This window comes from Toxorhynchites rutilus, chromosome 2 (assembly GCF_029784135.1).
Source record: "Toxorhynchites rutilus septentrionalis strain SRP chromosome 2, ASM2978413v1, whole genome shotgun sequence".
Lineage (NCBI taxonomy): Eukaryota > Metazoa > Arthropoda > Insecta > Diptera > Culicidae > Toxorhynchites > Toxorhynchites rutilus.
Genome location: NC_073745.1, coordinates 116,644,574 through 116,665,086, shown reverse-complemented (window position 1 = coordinate 116,665,086; position 20,513 = coordinate 116,644,574). Strand labels below are relative to the sequence as shown.

Below are 20,513 nucleotides of genomic sequence, written 5' to 3'. Positions count from 1 at the left end.
TTGGGTTGGTTTGTTGATGTGTTGTGATGCGAACCGATGTGGTGTACGGTTTGAATGAGAATGATCGTTACGGCAGCGGAGCGGGGATTTTTAAGCTGACTGGCTGGCTCGAGAATTACGCATGTGTGAGACTGCGACCAATGTTTCGTTCATTTTTTTCTTTTTCCTTTCCAATCGTGCTTCATTCTATTTCGCTGCTGCTCTGGTTGCCCGTTTTGGTTGGTACGATTTGAGGAGCACAGAATGGACCAATCAAAAATGGGCACATAGTGCATTTGGACAATGCTGGATATTTCACAATTAATCAACTATTTATCTCAAGATAAATGAAATGTTATTCGTTATGATAGATGCGTAGATATATTTCCTATCAATTGATGCAAAAACTTTTGCGATCAATTGAGAAATGCTCGAGTTATAAGCGTTCCAAATCTTGCATTTTTTCCTACTTGTTCAATGCCTGGATTTCCATTTCACCCCCTATATCTTCCGGTTAGACGTAGTCCTACGTCAAAATTCGTGGTCGAAGCGCGGTGTGCCGGCCCAAACCATCGCCAAGCCCGGATTGACGACCAGGAAGGTTTTGCTGTGTGTTTGGTGGGATTGGGAGGGAATCATCCACTATGAGCTGCTCAACTATGGCCAGACCCTCAACTCGATTCTCTACTGTGAGCAGCTTGATCGTTTGAAGCAGGCGATTGACCAGAAGCGACCAGAAATGACTAATAGGAATGGTGTTGTTTTTCACCAGGACAACGCTCGGCCTCACACATCTTTGATGACCCGCCAGAAGCTACGAGAGCTCGGATGGGATGTCCTATTGCTCACACCGTATAGTCCGAACCTGGCTCCAAGTGGATATCATCTCTCCCGGTCCATGCAAAACGCTCTTGGTGGTACTAAGTTGGCCACAAAACTGGCTGTCTAAGTTTTTTGCAAATAAGGAGGGGGGGGGGGTTTATAAGGGGGAGATTATGAAGTTTCCTTCCAAATGGCAAGAAGTTTGCGAACAAAACGGCATATTTGACTTAAATTGGATAATTTTGAGTATGTTAAATAAAGCGTTAAATTTCGATCACAAATACGACATTTTTATTCCCCCAACCCTCTACATATTAAACCAACGTTGAACCGAAGGGGCTTATTTTGGCGATCTGACATTCGTTTACCATTTACCATTTACCATTTTTTCGTGTAATATGTATGAATAATTCGTTCAGCAAAAAATGATTAATCATGGTAATATTTACCAAAAAAAAACCGTCATATATACCACTTTTTTCTAGGAGTGTAGCTTCTATACTAGCACACCTTCTACTTGATTAGTTGTCAAGATATGTGTCAATAAACAGCGCTTTACCCTGTCTTGATTTGTTATTGTTGTTCACGCAACTTGGCAGGTGCACTGTTTTGTGCTTATGAATCAGAACAGAAATCGAAAAACTTTCATTTCTCAGCTAGTTGAAAACAAAACAGTTTTTGGTGAGTTAATCTAATAATGCTATTGCAGTCTTGTGCCGGGAAGCAAAATGTTTAGTTTCAACAAGAAACCAGTTCCTCCAAAGCGGGAAAAGAAGCGTGACCCAACGGAGGTTTGTTATTCTCATTCATACACTGGGAAAGGATTAGTCATCAATATTTTTTCCATTCCATATGATTTCAGTTTGGTCTATTCGGCATTAGCGATGATATTGGCGTAGATGTCGATGGCAACCAAGATGATTCAGACGATGACGGTGATCTGGAAGCGGAACTAGCTGCCATTACCTCCGGCGGTGGATCAAGAAGCAGACCCAAACCAAAGCCGAAAGAGGGAATAGTTGCCCCCGAGGCGCTGGATGCCATGGTGGCTGCAAGTTTGAGAGATATTGGAAGCGATGAAGAGGTTTCCGGCGATGACGATGATCCGGAACTGTTGGGAGAGCTGGCAGAGATTGCTGGAGGTGCGGTGGCCGATGATGAGCCGGAGCTGGAGAGTGCTTCACCACCGAAAAAATCCGCCCCGGCTGACAAAGGCGTGAAGGATTTGATCAAAGCGAGGATCGAAATGTACAGCATGGCGGAGGAAAATGCAAAGAAAGCGGGAGATTCCGGCAAAGCAAGAAGGTTTAATCGAGGATTGAAGACTTTGAAAGATCTGCAGAAACAAACTGATGCGGGGAAAGTGGTAGATCCTAGCGAAATACCACCGGAAGTTAGCGTGAAAGTCACGAATGTTGCGCCCAAACCTGATGCTCCCAAAATAGAAACCCCTGAGGATGTGCCGGCCGTTCCTATTAGACGAGCTCCGGCACCTCCTCCAAGTGATCCTGTACCATTCTTCGAATCTACTACAAGTCAGCCGCCACAAGAACAAAAAAATGAATCAGCGGAGAATCCACAGCTCAAAACGTTGACTGAAAGAAAAAATCAATACAAAGCAGCTGCGATTGAGGCAAAAAAGCAAGGAGATACAGAAAAAGCAATTAAATTTATCAAGATAGTGAAACAATTTGATGTGGTTATACAAGCTCTAGAGAATGGTCAGGAAGTTGATCTGAGTCGAATGCCTCCGCCACCAGCGGCATTCGATAAGCCACCGTCGACATCAGCGCCTCCTGTTGTCCCACCGCCTGTGCCTCCTCGACAATCTCGGAAAGAAGAAGACCACACTCAAAAACATGCCGAAGTGCCTACCGAATCCACAGATCCTGTTGCTCAACCGCAAGAAAATGAAGCGGCGGAGGAGGAGCAGGATGAGGAAGTTCTCATTCAAGCGTCTTCTGTTTTGGAAGCTCTTCAACAGCGACTTGAAAAGTATAAATCTGTCGAAAAAGCAGCCAAAGATGAGGCCAATGCTTCGAAGGCTCGCAGAATAGGACGAATTGTGAAACAATATGAGGATGCAATCAAACAGCACAAGGCTGGAAAGCCGATTGCCGTCGAGGATCTTCCGACGCCTCCGGGGTATGCACCGATTCCTGTGGATGAACTGGCGACGCCAAAACCGGTTCCATCGCCACGACCAGAGCCAAAAGTTGTTCCGGTAACACCGCCCGCTCCTGGTAAGTTTAGTATAGCATAAGATTTTGCTCTCATACGATAGAAATATTTTATGGCTTTTTTGTTATTATTCAGAATTGATTATATTACCGTAATCAAATTACTTCTAGGTTTCGTTCATTTTACTAATTCGTGATGACAGTGGTACGCTGTCGACGCCTGGTGGCGATTTTCAATTAGGGGTCATAATTTGGGTCCCAAACTCGTTAGTGTAATCTCTATCAGATTAGAAGACACGAAGTCATTTTAAAAATGTATTTAACACCCTTAATGAAAGACGTAGTTCTACGTCAAAAAAATTATAGGAGGTTGTGTCCAAGATACGACCGCATTGTTGACGTAGGACTACGCTGTTATTTTATATAAGTCGCTTGTTTATACCTTCGGATATTATTCTATACTGCTGTGAAATTTTAGAAACAACTGCTTAGTAGAATAATCTCTGAAATGATTTTTTCATTGTAGAATCAGTTGACGATAATTGATTGATGACTCATTCTTGCCCTCGCAAAACAATCGTATGTCGCAATTTATTTCATGTCAATGCATTGAAAATTTACCTCGAAGGCTATTCCGGTGGCCTTTTTCGAAATTGACATAGACTCGGCTACAGTCGATTATATACATGTTGCACCAGCACCATTATTCCATATCTCATAACTACTTTGGCACCGCATGTGAACAACAACAATGACAACACTTGCAAGTATCAAATATTGTGCTACATGTTATTTAGTATTGCCTCAAAGGAATCGCACCTCTAGATATCGTTCGTACAAACTAGGCGTAAACCAAGCGCCAAACAAGCGTTCACCATAGCATGCATACAAAGCCATACATTGGTGGCTTGGAACTACTAGCAATATAAACATTTCTCATCATTTTGCGCTATTCTCAAAAGAAACGCTTCTGTTAATATTACTGGCCTCGAAAAGAGTTGCATTACTTTCTCATGCTCGAGAGAAGCGCAGCTGTCACCCTAAGTGGAGGAAGTTTTGCTACTGGCAAGCAAAACCTAATCACATACAAAATTCCAGAACATTTACTTTCTTGATGACTAAACAAGAGAAATAAACTCTTTTTGTTAATAACAACCTCGAAAACAATAGCAATGCTTCATTAGGATCAATATTAGAGCAAATGCAATCCTAGTTGAAGGCATTTTTGCGACTGGTACGCGAACCCAAATAACTTATAACATTCCAGTAAGATATTCAAGATGCTTAGTATTCCCAAATAATTTTTTGGTGCACAACCTTAACCCTTTCAGGACCATAAGGTTACGGTACCTTATTAAATCAATTTAGCTATATGTTATGAATCAATAGGCACCCTAAAAACATAATTTATACTAAAAATTCAAAAAACTTTTACCTTTTTTTTTTAAATTTATGGCACAAATATGTCCCTATGGTCGCTATTATGTATTGCCAGTAAAAATAATAAAAAGGTACATTCCGAAATATTAAAATAAAAAAATAATTTACAATGGTTACGTGAATATTTAATTAATCCATGATTTTTGCTTGGGACATCGGCGTCCCCGTGGTCGTGAAAGGGTTAACGTCTGCTTCGCCATAACGTCAGTTTAATGCATTGATGCATTCTCAAAGGCATAAACGAAGCCCTTATGAAGACGGAAAATAAACAATGTTAACTGCTTGGAAAAAGACCGAATTATGCCACACAGCTTGTACTCTGCTGTAACACCCATCGATGCGAATTCGCTGATGAGTTTGTCAAGAGCGACCGCCTTCACCACCAGCGGGGGAGCTTGATTTTGGTTGCTGCCTGGGCGTTTACATTTTCGACCGACGCGCCGAAATCGCCTACTTCGCTGTTGTTCGGTGCGGTGTCACATTCGCGAAGGCTCGGTTCAGTGCGAGCGCTTTTCACTGTACCAACACCGCGTGCGTCATTAGATGACGCTTACCTCGAAATTTTATTGCCCCTGGCAATGCGTTCGTTTTTTGCAGGGCTCGAGCCTGCCTTCCTCTTCTTCTTGCCCATCGCACACTACAATTCTACTTTCACACTACACACTACTTTCCGCGTCAAATTTATGACGCGGAAAGAAGAACACACGATACGAATAACGCGAAAAACGAACAGAAAAATCAAACGACGATTTCCAAGTTGGATTACCACTGGTGGGGTCCAATCTTAGATCGAAGCGCAGCGAAAGCAAAGTGAACTGGATTACTCAACAGTCCGATGCCGAATGGAAGTTTGCCTCAGCGAGATCCACTGTTCATACTCTAGGCAAGTATTCTCCTTCATTCTTCTTCTTTCTACGATTTCCCCTCCGTTGGTCGTCGATAAGTTGCTCGTTATTGATAGCTTTGTTCGGGAAAGCACTCAAATGGATAGAACAAATGTATGGGAAAATAGAAACACTTAAAGTTTTCATGAATTTTAACCATTTACTAACAAGGGTATTCTAATGTATGGCATATTAAACAAATCTTACGGAATTTCCGATTCGTTTAGTATGTAAATCGCCAAAATCCGTTCGCGGCAAAAATAGTTATTAACGTTAACTTTTTTATTCATAAAAACGTGACATGTTTTCAGATTTGACACCCTTAATGAAAGACGTAGTTCTTCGTCAAAATAGAAATAAAAATTGTTTACAATGTTTTTTCTGCATAGGGCCACACTAATCGGTATTAAACATACGGTAATCGGTACCCTAGCGATATCATATATACAGGAAAACCTTTTTCTGTGCGGGGGATAGAGACCGCACAAAAAAGTCGCATAAAAAAATCATGCAAAACTTCACCAGTAGCTTTAAAAAATCGTGTTCGGTACACATTTTGAAAAAAAAACTTTTTTTGTGCGGTAGACCGCATAAAAAAAATTTCCCTCAAGAAAATAACTCAAATCCACGCAATTCATCGTTCAATTTCCATTTGTTTCCTTGCTTTGCGATGGGACACTTTGCATTTTCGGTTGCGCGTGGCTGTTTTGTGCTTTTAGTTGCATATCGAAATGTGTTGCTACTAGAAATCATGTCATGCAAAACTTAGAGCATTTGATGAGAGGAGAGGAATAATTTCAGAAGTGGATAATTGAGACGCAAATATGCTTTTTTCGCACTGAAATGCATATAAATCAATGAAAAAAAATGGACGATAACTTCGTCAAATATGCTTCTTTTCATACACCGCACAAAAAAAATCGCCCAAAAAAACCGCACAAAAACAGGTTTTACTGTAGCTTACGTCCTATTCTCATGTCTACCAAGTTTTTAGTGCATAATTTCATGACCACGTTCGACCACGAACATCGTGACACGAGATTTATATATATATATATATATAGGGATATGGCTATACATTTCCAACATTGTTACTGAATCTTTTCGTTATAATAAAAAGTTGTCTTCAAAAACAATTTTCGTACGAGATTTAAATAGAATATTACTTTGATACAGAAAAGTTAATTTTCATTCATAATTTCAATTTTAAAAACGTGTTCATTACGTCTGAAAATAATTTATTTTTTGACGCTCCCCTAAACTAGTAAACGAAGCTCAATGACGAAACTCAATGAAAACCTAAATACAGAACAAGCAGGAAAAATTCTAAGATTTCCGATTCTTGTAACTCGAACATTTTTTGATAGATCGGAAGAATATTTGCATAAATGGATAGGAAATATTTCCACGCATCTATCACAATGGTTTAATTGTTATTTTCCATGAGATAAACAATTGAATTATTGTGAAATGTCAAGCGTTATCTAAACGCCCTAACTGTAACGTTTTGGTTGGCCCGAAAACTCAAGGTGCTTGGGGGAATCGGCTTTGAAAATACATGCAAGCTGAGAGTACAGTAGAACCCAGTTTATCCGCGAGCGAGTGATCTTGGTTCTGCTTTCTGTTTTTCTGTATGGATGATAATCCGCACCAGAGGATGATCCGGTTTAACACATACTTTAACATACTATGCTCGTTGTCAAAGGCGTCCGAGAAGCTTCTCAAACACCAAATGACCAACCACATAGATGAAAATGACTTACTGACTGACTGTCGGGCCTGTTATTGTAAAGGACAAAGCATCAAAACCGCAGTTCTACGAGTGTACGACGATTTTGCATAATTTGCATAACAAATTAATTTCCCAGTTTAACTTCACTTCTACTACCGTAAAACTGGTGGAATTATACCTGCGTGGAAGAAGACAGAAAGTTTTCTTTGTTGTTGTTTTCGTTGTTCCAGCAGTGTCGAAGTGTCGTCAGGAGTTCCTCAGGGCTCAGTTCTCGGTCCTCTGCTTTTCTGCTGCCATATCAACGACCTACCAACGGTGCTTATATACTGTTCCATCCAGATTTATGCTGACGATGTACCATTATACGTTGGTAGACTTGGTCCATGTTTCCGTGATTTGATCAGGATGATGAATACTGATCTTGAACGAGTTTCGAATTGGTGGCAACGGAATGAACTCAAAGTGAATCCAGCGAAGAGCAAAGCGCTTTTCATAACAAGCCGACATCGCAGAGCTGGAGGCTTTGTTTCTCCAGAATCAGAACTCCAAATTGACGGTCAGAGCATAGTATTGTCGGAAAGTGCCAACAACCTGGGATTTATCTTTCAATGCGATCTCCAATGGGACAGCTTTGTAATTCAACAATGTGGAAAGATCTATGCTAGTCTCCGAATGCTTTACTGTTGTACCCACACTACACCGATCGCCACCAGACTGAAGCTATTTAAAACATTGATCCTGCCGCATGTTTTGTTCGGCGATGTCCTTTACATCCGCCCAAGCGCACCATCTTTCAACCGGCTACGTGTCGCACTAAACTACTGTGTGAGATACGAATATGAACTGAGCCGCCTTGATCACGTGAGTCACCTGCAACAGAACCTCATTGGGTGTCCTTTACAGAATTTTTACGCGCACCGATCGTGTGTCTTCTTGTGGAATTTATTAAAGACAAAGTCTCCTGGCATACTTTATCGGAAACTTATCCAAACTCGTGGACGCCGCTTGCAGAACCTAGTAATACCAGCAAACAACACGACATGCTATGCAAATTCATTGTTTGTTCGAGGTGTGGTAAACTGGAACACATTACCTCCCGCTGTGAAGCGTTCCCCCTCGGAAGCAATTTTCAAGAGTGGCTGCATACACTTTTGGAACCGAGTAAATTGAATTAAATTATAATGGATAGGATAGGATAGGATAGATAATAATAATAATGTATGTGTCAATTTTAAAACCGGAGGTAGCAAATTTCTCATAAGATTCATATCTTACGCTACTGGACAATAAACAAACAAACAAACTAACAAATTTGGAATCTAAGTTCCCCCATAATCAATTTATTGTTTATTAACAAGTCTTAAAAAAGGTTAATCCGATAAACTAATCCTTTAGAAAGGCTATTTGGAAAGCCTCGCTGCTGTCCGGTCGCTAACTGGATGACTGATAAATCGTAAATGAAGGAATGGTGACTTTTTTCCGATCGATCATTCAATTTTCTAGAATCCGAACATTGTTTCCGGGTTATAAGTGACGGTAATGTGCAGCGCAGTGCTCCTGTGGCCGAGTGGTTAGCGTCACACATTGTCACGGCGGGGGATTTGATTCCCGTTCTGGCCGGGGAATTTTTCGTCAAAGAAATTTCTTCCGACTTGCACTGTGATGACACGTATTTCAGAGCCTGTCACTGAAAATAAAGGGTGTGTCACATCAAATTGCATCACGGAAAAAACGCTGTAGAAATTTAATAATTTTTAGGAATTATATCTTCAGCTTTCGCTTATAATCAGATAAGAGTGTATAGATCACGTTGGCCATGCTTCACTGTAAATTTTTCGTAAATTTGGAAAAATGTCGTCGAACGAAAAAGAGCGTCGTGAATTAATCCTGCGCACTAATTTAGAGAACCCGGAGTTGTCACATCGGGACATCGGTAAGATGCTGGGAATCGTCCAATCCACGGTCAGCAGAGTACTAAAACGATACTTCGAGAACCTAACCATCGACCGGAAGGTGAAGAACGGCAAAAATGGATGCTCCGTCAGTGAAAAAGATCACAAGCGCGTAGTTAAGCAGTTTAGACGTGATCCGAGAAGTTCGGTCCGGGATGTCGCCAATAAGCTGAATTTGTCAAGTTCATTCGTCCAGCGGACCAATCAGCGGGAGGGCCTGTGTACATACAAGGTTCAGAAGGCTCCTAACCGCGACGAAAGGCAAAACATGGTGGGGAAGACGCGAGCCCGGAAGCTGTACACCGAAATGCTGACGAAGCCGCATTGCCTGGTAATGGACGACGAAACCTACGTCAAAGCGGACTTTCGTCAGCTGCCGGGCCTGTTGTTCTTCTCCGCAGAGGACAAATTAAGCCTTCCGGAGGAGATTCGCAAGCAGAAACTATCCAAGTTCGCCAAAAAGTACATGGTGTGGCAAGCGATCTGCTCTTGCGGAAAGCGGAGCGCCCTGTAACAGGATCACTGGACCACCTACATGTAACAGGATCACTGGACCACCTACAACCCGATACACATGCCCTTATGGCAACAAAATTCTAGCAAGTGCGTCACGCTGTGCAACCAAAATAAACATGCGAACCATGTCGTAAATTCAGGCCAAGGTTCCGATGGTTATTTATTGCATAATATGACGCGCTGACCATTAACTTCCTTTGTTTACTTTTGCACTTCTTCGCTAGCTTCGCTAGCGTGAATTTAATGACAAACACATGCTTGCGCAAATGCGCAAACGTTTCCTATTTATGCTTTCGATTCCGGTTGACATCTTTTCGGACACATGTGTTATGTGTTTTACTACAATTCGCCTGACCACGCATAATAATAGAATTTAGGTTGTAGCTAGTTGTAAGAAATAAACGAATTGAATAAAAGGGAGTCTGACCCTGTTGGGCGGACTCAGTACGAACGCGTACGTGAAAGTCTTTTCATATAACCGAAAGAAACTACTGGGTGTCCACATGGCGATCCTGCGACCTGCGACATGGCACACATGCTTGCACACATGGCGACCGAGACCGGGACTAGTGTGATCTGTGCGGTACTAAGGGTGAGCCGGAAAGTGTTGTTGTGCGACTGAACAGAAACCAATTAAGCAAATTAAGGTGCAAACAGTGATCTACAAATTTATTTCTCTCGAAAGAATAAAGTGAGTGATAGACGTTGGTCAAAGATTGTAGTGAAAGAAGAAGAAAATTCCGACAATGAATCGCTTGTTCCGGATTGATTGAACAATAAAGACATGCTGTCGAGCATATACAGCAAAGTGGAAAGCATGTTGAAGGAAAATGATTCCTGCACGGAGTCGGTTGGAGAAGCTCATTTGTTTGTGCCATCGTTGTCTGCTGAGAAGTTTGATTCACGATCGATGTTTACGTTGAACTGCAGGTGCTCTAATCCTTAAAGAGTCATTAACTGAACAAACCTATCCTTACATCAGAACCACCGAGCCGTCGGGGCCCAGCGCGAGACAAAAAGACAAAAAAATTATTTTAGCTGGTGCTGGTGAAAAAAAAAAAAAAAGAGAGTGATTTGTGATTTGTGAGTGCTGATAAATGAGACGCATGACAGAATCAGCGAATCGATATTGAAAGCAGCAAAACAGGTGCGCGAGGGCATGACGCTAAAACACACCACTGGGCAGCCTCAACGGTCAGCCAAAGGCATTCCCATTTAAAGAGGCGTTCCCGCAATACAGTGATTCCGTTGGTACTTGCAATCGTACTGGTACCACCTGCAGCAGTAGCGTTACTTCACCACAGCATCGCTAAGTGTTACCCCCTCGTCAACATAGAAGGAAATCAACTAAGTCAGACAGGAAGCAGCCATCACATGCAGAGGTGCCGGATGGAAAAGCAAGGCGGGTGAGCTCCTGAAATCATTATATATATAAGCAGTTCTAAAAAAAAAAAAAAAAAAAAAAAAAAAAATGATGAAAATGAAAAAAAAATTGATTGGTTCTCAAATGGGGATCAACACTAGGGTAGGAGCCTACCTGTTGGTCTCAAATGTTCCTATCTCACGCCTCCACGAAGATCATATGACGACATTTTTAGATCGGGCGTGAACTGGAAACACACACCTGGTCTTGGCTCCGAGAACGGGTGTCGAAAGTGGCTAAGTGAGGGGGTGCGAGCGAGTCAGAGCGCTATATCTCTCCCGGGGAAGGCCTCCCGGGTCATGGAGGCCTTGCCAACCCGCTGTCTCCCGGGCAAAGGAGATACACCCAGAAAATGGAGCTACGTTCACGAAGAATACTCAGAATGCGATCGCCCGAGGAGGGTCCCCGAACTGGAGCTGGTCCTGGAACGGGCGTAAGAGCGAGCGGCCAGCGGCTGGAGGGCGATGTGCAAGAGCGGGCCACCAGCCGGGTTCAACCCGAAGAGCTACCGCCACACGGAAACAGCAGCCATCGACATCACCAACGAAACGCTGCGCCTACGAGGCGTGTTGCGACTGTCAGACGACAGTCGTCCACACTTGTGGGTACTACTAGGCGACGGATCATGTGGACACATGAAATGAATGAATTCGTGATCCGCGCCTATTACATCTGCACTGCTTTGGAGACGGACATGAGCGGTCGCCCTCGAATACTCGCAATGTTCGAGGAAGCGTATCCAGAGTTCGTCGGGAGGCTTGACCAAAACGCGATGAACGCGAGGCGTAGAGCGATTGTACGCAACAATATGCTCTCCCAAACGCAAGTCGACGAGATCAAGCAGCAGGTGCAGAGAGAACTAAGCTCCAGAACAAGCAGAGCAAGCGATGTGTCGAGACGAAGTTCAGTACGGCTGAGCAATTCATTCGCGAGTGGGGCACGCGAATCAGCACCAGTGGAGGCCACAGTACAACAACCCCCTGAGCCGGAAGATCCACAGCCAGATCAACAACTACTACGCGATCTGGTCTTCCATTACGACGAGGCGATCTCACAGTTCCGCGACACGGACCCTTTGTCGCGCCCCAGGATCCCGAAGTTGCAGCATTCCCGCAGGCTGACAAGTGCAGTAAAGCTCATGAACGAGCACGTTCTTCCGCTGCACTTGGTTGATGCTGAGAACATGGAGGAGCTGCAACTGAAAGTTTACTGTGCTGCTGTGGCGACCGCCAAAAGTTTAGGATACCGTATTAGGCCAAGAGGCGGACTGCTCCAACATCTCCGTGAAAGGCGTGAGCCTCCATGGCGAAGGAGATTGGAGCAACGGATCCTAAACAAGCGCGCCGCAATTGGAAGACTGATGGCGTACAAAAGAGGCAGCAGATCGGCGAAATTATGTCGCCAAGTTGCTGTGATCGTGCGGCCTACTGAACTTCGCCAGCTGGGAGCTCACCAGCTGACGGAAAAACTCGACACACTGGTACAGCAATTGAGCGTCCTAACTAAACGGCTGAAACGTTACTCTGACTCTGCAAAGCGCCAGGAACAAAATCGGATGTTCAGAGATAACGAAAAAGCGTTCTACGACCACATTAACGACGAGAAGCCCGACTACCGCGAAGGTTTGCCAGATATTAGCGATGTGACGAACTTCTGGGCTGGTATTTGGGAGACCCCAGTAGAACATCGCGACGGGCAAATGTGGTTAAGACGGGAGGAGGAGAGTTGTGGTGAAATTGGAGAGATGCCAGCTATCATCGTCGGAGAGAACGATGTCCGCGAAGCCTCGCGGTACCTGAGGAACTGGGCAGCACCGGGCCCCGATGGTGTCCAGAACTTTTGGCACAAGAAGCTGACCGTCGCACATCCAAAGATAGCTGAGTGCTTCAACAAGGTGCTACGTGACCCACACAACCTTCCTGAATTCGCCACCCGTGGCGTCACCTTCCTCCTCCCGAAAGACAGCAACACATTGAACCCATCAAAGTACAGACCGATAACGTGCCTATCGAGTCTGTACAAAATACTGAGCAGCATAATTACCGCCAAAGTTTCTGCTCACTGCGAACAGCATCACATCATCGCAGAAGAGCAGAAAGGATGCAGGAAAAATACGCATGGCTGCAAAGACCAGGCCATCATCGACGCAGCCATAGTCGGCCAGGCGGTATATAACCAGCGGAACCTAAGTATGGCCTACATCGATTACAGGAAGGCTTATGACTCCATACCTCACTCGTTTCTCGTCCGGGTATTGGAGCTCTACAAAATTGATCCCGTCGTCGTTAGGTTCCTGCAGCATGCGATGAGGCAGTGGAGTACGTCTCTGCACCTCAGTGATGGGGAAAATGTGTTGCAGTCTAGAACGCTGCAGATAAAGAGGGGGATATTCCAAGGCGACTCTTTCAGCCCGCTTTGGTTTTGTCTGGCACTGAACCCCCTCAGTAGGACGCTCAATAGAAACGGTCATGGCTATAAAATAAGGTATGGCGACGGCGCCCACGAAGAAGTGACCCATACCTTTTACATGGACGATCTCAAGGTCTACGCTGATTCACGTCAGCGTCTAGGTGTAGCTATCCGGGTTGTCGAAGACATAAGCAGGGACATCTGTATGGAGTTCGGCCTCGACAAGTGTCGCTGTGTCCACCTGCTGAAAGGACAACTTACCGAATCCGGAGGCTACGAGGTCTATGACGGCGAGTTTATAAGAGACATGGTTCGTGGCGAATCCTATAAATATCTTGGATTCCGACAGCTCACCGGGATTCGCCACTCCGACATCAAGACGGAGCTGCGAGACAAGTTCTTGAGTCGAGTGAACTGTGTCCTGAGGACTTTCCTCAACGCGGGGAACAAGGTACGCGCGATCAACACATTCGCGGTTCCCCTGCTGACCTTCAGTTTTGGTGTAGTCAAATGGAGCAAAACTAACCTAGAGGACCTTGAGAGGAGGATGAGGAAAGCATTCAAAGAGGCCGGAATGCACCATCCTCAATCGGCACTGGAGAGAGTTTCACTACCACGCAAAGAAGGGGGACTTGGAATCGTCGACATTTCTGCACTGTGTGTTGCCCAGGTACGACAACTGCGCGAGTACTTCGCAGAACGCGCCAACCAAAACGCGCTATACCGGGCTGTCTGCGCCGCCGACAGAGGATACAGCGCTCTGCACTTGGCGCAAGCGGAGTACCAACTCAACTGCAATCTGCAGACAGTGGAGGAGAAGATTGCAGCTTGGAAGCAGAAGGCAGTGCATGGTGCCCACCCCCATCAACTGGACCGGCCACACGTCGACAAGGCCGCATCTAATCTGTGGTTAACGCGTGGTGAACTCTCTTCAGTAGTAGAAGCCGACATGATAGCCATCCAGGACAGGATAATGCCGACGAGAAACTGCAGGCGGTACGTCTGGCATCAAGACGTTGATGACATTTGCCGGATGTGCCATCAACCAGGTGAAAACATAGAGCACATTATGGGAGGCTGTCCCGTTTTGGCCAACGCAGCCTACACCGAGCGCCACAACAACGTGGCCCGTATTGTTCATCGACAACTGGCGCTCCAATGTGCTCTACTGGAAGACAACGTACCGAACTACCGGTACCTGCCTGCACCTGTCCTGGAAAATGACCGTTTCAAGCTGTACTGGGATCGCACTGTTCTGACCGACCTCTCGATCCACCACAACCGCCCAGATATAATGGTTTACGACAAGAGCGACCGCAAAGTCACCATCATCGATGTCGCTATTCCACTGAACCAGAATCTGGAGGAGACCCACGGTCGCAAAATCTGCAAGTACCGACCATTGGCCGTGGAGCTCAAGGAACTGTGGGGGCTAAGGGAGGTCCCAAGAATTGTTCCAGTCGTTCTCTCTGGAACTGGAATTATCCCGAAGACACTTCTGGAAGCGCTAAAGGTGTTGAACATCGAGAAGGAATTGGCCGGCATCCAAAAGTCGGTCATCCTTAGCACCTGCGCGATTGTCCGACAATTCCTCGGTCAGGACTAAAACAGCACGAGCATGCAGATACGTGCATTCCGCAGAGCCTAGTCCCCCTTTGGCATTCAGAAGCCCGGGGGCAGGTGAAAATTCTGGCTAGGTTCGCCTAGTTAAGAAGTGAGATAAGTCTGCCAAAAAAAAAAAATCTATATATATCTATATCTCTATATAGCTATAGCTATATCTCTCCCGGGGAAGGCCTCCCGGGTCATGGAGGCCTTGCCAACCCGCTGTCTCCCGGGCAAAGGAGATACACCCAATAAAATGGAGCTACGATCACGAAGAATAATTAGAATGCGATCACCCGAGGAGGGTCCCCGAACTGGAGCTGGTCCTGGAACGGGCGTAAGAGCGAGCGGCCAGCGGCTGGAGGGCGATGTGCAAGAGCGGGCCACCAGCCGGGTTCAACCCGAAGAGCTACCGCCACACGGAAACAGCAGCCATCGACATCACCCAAGAAACGCTGCGCCTACGAGGCGTGTTGTGACTGCCAGACGGCAGTCGTCCACACTCGTGGGTACCACTAGGCGCCGGATCATGTGGACACACGAAATGAATGAATTCGTGATCCGCGCCTATTACATCTGCACTGCTTTGGAGACGGACATGAGTGGTCGCCCTCGAATACTAACAATGTTCGAGGAAGCGTATCCAGAGTTCGTTGGGAGGCTTGATCAGAACGCGATGAACGCGAGGCGTAGAGCGATAGTACGCAACAACATGCTCTCCCAAACGCAAATCGACGAGATCAAGCAGCAGGTGCAGAGAGAAATAAGCTCCAGGAACAACAGAGCAAGCGATGTGTCGAGACGAAGTTCAGTACGGCTGAGCAATTCATTCGCGAGTGGGGCACGCGAATCAGCACCAGTGGAGGCCACAGTACAACAACCCCCTGAGCCGGAAGACCCACAGCCAGATCAACAACTACTACGCGATCTGGTCTTCCACTACGACGAGGCGATCTCACAGTTCCGCGACACAGACCCATTGTCGCGCCCCAGGATCCCGAAGTTGCAGCATTCCCGCAGGCTGACAAGTGCAGTAAAGCTCATGAACGAGCACGTTCTTCCGCTGCACTTGGTTGATGCTGAGAACATGGAGGAGCTGCAACTGAAAGTTTACTGCGCTGCTGTGGCGACCGCCAAAAGTTTAGGATACCGTATTAGGCCAAGAGGCGGACTGCTCCAACATCTCCGTGAAAGGCGTGAGCCTCCATGGCGAAGGAGATTGGAGCAACGGATCCTAAACAAGCGCGCCGCAATTGGAAGACTGATGGCGTACAAAAGAGGCAGCAGATCGGTGAAATTATGTCGCCAAGTTGCTGTGATCGTGCGGCCTACTGAACTTCGCCAGCTGGGAGCTCACCAGCTGACGGAAAAACTCGACACACTGGTACAGCAATTGAGCGTCCTTACAAAACGGCTGAAACGTTACTCTGACTCTGCAAAGCGCCAGGAACAAAATCGGATGTTCAGAGATAACGAGAAAGCGTTCTACGACCACATTAGCGACGAGAAGCCCGACTACCGCGAAGGTTTGCCAGATATTAGCGATGTGACGAACTTCTGGGCTGGTATTTGGGAGACCCCAGTAGAACATCGCGACGGGCAAATGTGGTTAAGACGGGAGGAGGAGAGTTGTGGTGAAATTGGAGAGATGCCAGCTATCATCGTCGGAGAGAACGATGTCCGCGAAGCCTCGCGGTACCTGAGGAACTGGGCAGCACCGGGCCCCGATGGTGTTCAGAACTTCTGGCACAAGAAGCTGACCGTCGCACATCCAAAGATAGCTGAGTGCTTCAACAAGGTGCTACGTGACCCACACAACCTTCCTGAATTCGCCACCCGTGGCGTCACCTTCCTCCTCCCGAAAGACAGCAACACATTGAACCCATCAAAGTACAGACCGATAACGTGCCTATCGAGTCTGTACAAAATACTGAGCAGCATAATTACCGCCAAAGTTTCTGCTCACTGCGAACAGCATCACATCATCGCAGAAGAGCAGAAAGGATGCAGGAAAAATACGCATGGCTGCAAAGACCAGGCCATCATCGACGCAGCCATAGTCGGCCAGGCGGTTTATAACCAGCGGAACCTAAGCATGGCCTATATCGATTACAGGAAGGCTTATGACTCCATACCTCACTCGTTTCTCGTCCGGGTATTGGAGCTCTACAAAATTGATCCCTTCGTCGTTAGGTTCCTGCAGCATGCGATGAGGCAGTGGAGTACGTCTCTGCACCTCAGTGATGGAGAAAATGTGTTGCAGTCTAGAACGCTGCAGATAAAGAGGGGGATATTCCAAGGCGACTCTTTCAGCCCGCTTTGGTTTTGTCTGGCATTGAACCCCCTCAGTAGGACGCTCAATAGAAACGGTCATGGCTATAAAATAAGGTATGGCGACGGCGCCCACGAAGAAGTGACCCATACCTTCTACATGGATGATCTCAAGGTCTACGCTGATTCACGTCAGCGTCTAGGTGTAGCTATCCGGGTTGTCGAAGACATAAGCAGGGACATTTGCATGGAGTTCGGCCTCGACAAGTGCCGCTGTGTCCATCTGCTGAAAGGGCAGTTTACCGAATCCGGAGGTTACGAGGTCTATGACGGCGAGTTCATAAGAGACATGGTTCGTGGCGAATCCTATAAATATCTTGGATTCCGACAGCTCACCGGGATTCGCCACTCCGACATCAAGACGGAGCTGCGAGACAAGTTCTTGAGTCGAGTGAACTGTGTCCTGAGGACTTTCCTCAACGCGGGGAACAAGGTACGCGCGATCAACACATTCGCGGTTCCCCTGCTGACCTTCAGTTTTGGTGTAGTCAAATGGAGCAAAACTGACCTAGAGGACCTTGAGAGGAGGATGAGGAAAGCATTTAAAGAGGCCGGAATGCACCATCCTCAATCGGCACTGGAGAGAGTTTCACTGCCACGCAAAGAAGGGGGACTTGGAATAGTCGACATATCTGCACTGTGTGTTGCCCAGGTACGACAACTGCGCGAGTACTTCGCAGAACGCGCCAACCAAAACGCGCTATACCGGGCTGTCTGCGCCGCCGACAGAGGATACAGCGCTCTGCACTTGGCGCAAGCGGAGTACCAACTCAACTGCAATCTGCAGACAGTGGAGGAGAAGATTGCAGCTTGGAAGCAGAAGGCAGTGCATGGTGCCCACCCCCATCAACTGGACCGGCCACACGTCGACAAGGCCGCATCTAATCTGTGGCTAACGCGTGGTGAACTCTCTTCAGTAGTAGAAGCCGACATGATAGCCATCCAGGACAGGATAATGCCGACGAGAAACTGCAGGCGGTACGTCTGGCATCAAGACGTTGATGACATTTGCCGGATGTGTCATCAACCAGGTGAAAACATAGAGCACATTATGGGAGGCTGTCCCGTTTTGGCCAACGCAGCCTACACCGAGCGCCACAACAACGTGGCCCGTATTGTTCATCGACAACTGGCGCTCCAATGTGCTCTACTGGAAGACAACGTACCAAACTACCGGTACCTGCCTGCACCTGTCCTGGAAAATGACCGTTTCAAGCTGTACTGGGATCGCACTGTTCTGACCGACCTCTCGATCCACCACAACCGGCCAGATATAATGGTTTACGACAAGAGCGACCGCAAAGTCACCATCATCGATGTCGCTATTCCACTGAACCAGAATCTGGAGGAGACCCACGGTCGCAAAATCTGCAAGTACCGACCATTGGCCGTGGAGCTCAAGGAACTGTGGGGGCTAAGGGAGGTCCCAAGAATTGTTCCAGTCGTTCTCTCTGGAACTGGAATTGTCCCGAAGACACTTCTGGAAGCGCTAAAGGTGTTGAATATGGAGAAGGAATTGGCCGGCATCCAAAAGTCGGTCATCCTTAGCACCTGCGCGATTGTCCGACAATTTCTCGGTCAGGACTGAAACAGCACGAGCATGCAGATACGTGCATTCCGCAGAGCCTAGTCCCCCTTTGGCATTCAGAAGCCCGGGGGCAGGTGAAAATTCTGGCTAGGTTCGCCTAGTTAAGAAGTGAGATAAGTCTGCCAAAAAAAACGAAAGGTTCTCAAATGGGGATCAACATAGGGTAGGAGCCTGCCTGTTGGTCTCAAATGTTCCTATCTCACGCCTCCACGAAGATCATATGACGACATTTTTAGATCGGGCGTGAACTGGAAACACACACCTGGTCTTGGCTCCGAGAACGGGTGTCGAAAGTGGCTAAGTGAGGGGGTGCGAGCGAGTCAGAGCGCTATATCTCTCCCGGGGAAGGCCTCCCGGGTCATGGAGGCCTTGCCAACCCGCTGTCTCCCGGGCAAAGGAGATACACCCAATAAAATGGAGCTACGATCACGAAGAATAATTAGAATGCGATCACCCGAGGAGGGTCCCCGAACTGGAGCTGGTCCTGGAACGGGCGTAAGAGCGAGCGGCCAGCGGCTGGAGGGCGATGTGCAAGAGCGGGCCACCAGCCGGGTTCAACCCGAAGAGCTACCGCCACACGGAAACAGCAGCCATCGACATCACCCAAGAAACGCTGCGCCTACGAGACGTGTTGCGACTGCCAGACGACAGTCGTCCACACTTGTGGGTACCACTAGGCGCCGGATCATGTGGACACACGAAATGAATGAATTCGTGATCCGCGCCTATTACATCTGCACTGCTTTGGAGACGGACATGAGCGGTCGCCCTCGAATACTAACAATGTTCGAGGAAGCGTATCCAGAGTTCGTCGGGAGGCTTGATCAGAACGCGATGAACGCGAGGCGTAGAGCGATAGTACGCAACAACATGCTCTCCCAAACGCAAATCGACGAGATCAAGCAGCAGGTGCAGAGAGAAATAAGCTCCAGGAACAACAGAGCAAGCGATGTGTCGAGACGAAGTTCAGTACGGCTGAGCAATTCATTCGCGAGTGGGGCACGCGAATCAGCACCAGTGGAGGCCACAGTACTACAACCCCCTGAGCCGGAAGACCCACAGCCAGATCAACAACTACTACGCGATCTGGTCTTCCACTACGACGAGGCGATCTCACAGTTCCGCGACACAGACCCATTGTCGCGCCCCAGGATCCCGAAGTTGCAGCATTCCCGCAGGCTGACAAGTGCAGTAAAGCTCATGAACGAGCACGTTCTTCCGCTGCACTTGGTTGATGCTGAGAACATGGAGGAGCTGCAACTGAAAGTTTACTGTGCTGCTGTGGCGACCGCCAAAAGTTTAGGATACCGTATTAGGCCAAGAGGCGGACTGCTCCAACATCTCCGTGAAAGGCGTGAGCCTCCATGGCGAAGGAGATTGGAGCAACGGATCCTAAACAAGCGCGCCGCAATTGGAAGACTGATGGCGTACAAAAGAGGCAGCAGATCGGCGAAATTATGTCGCCAAGTTGCTGTGATCGTGCGGCCTACTGAACTTCGCCAGCTGGGAGCTCACCAGCTGACGGAAAAACTCGACACACTGGTACAGCAATTGAGCGTCCTAACTAAACGGCTGAAACGTTACTCTGACTCCGAAATAAATACATAGATAGTTGTTGCCCAATGTGTTTTGAGACCAGCATGGGTCTTTTT

The 20,513-nt window shown here is 47.0% G+C and overlaps 1 protein-coding gene across 2 annotated transcripts in view; it reads left to right on the top strand.

Annotated features, from left to right (window-relative positions):
• Positions 1 to 1,384: 1,384 nt before the first annotated feature.
• LOC129765353 (coiled-coil and C2 domain-containing protein 1-like) overlaps positions 1,385 to 20,513 on the top strand; it is a 39,799-nt gene continuing 20,670 nt past the window's right edge. For both annotated transcript variants that reach the window (XM_055765572.1, XM_055765571.1), the window contains exons 1-2: positions 1,385 to 1,592; positions 1,664 to 3,044. In XM_055765572.1, coding sequence (XP_055621547.1) covers positions 1,530 to 1,592; positions 1,664 to 3,044 — 1,444 coding nt within the window. In that variant the 5' untranslated portion in view covers positions 1,385 to 1,529. The remainder of the gene's footprint in view (positions 1,593 to 1,663; positions 3,045 to 20,513) is intronic.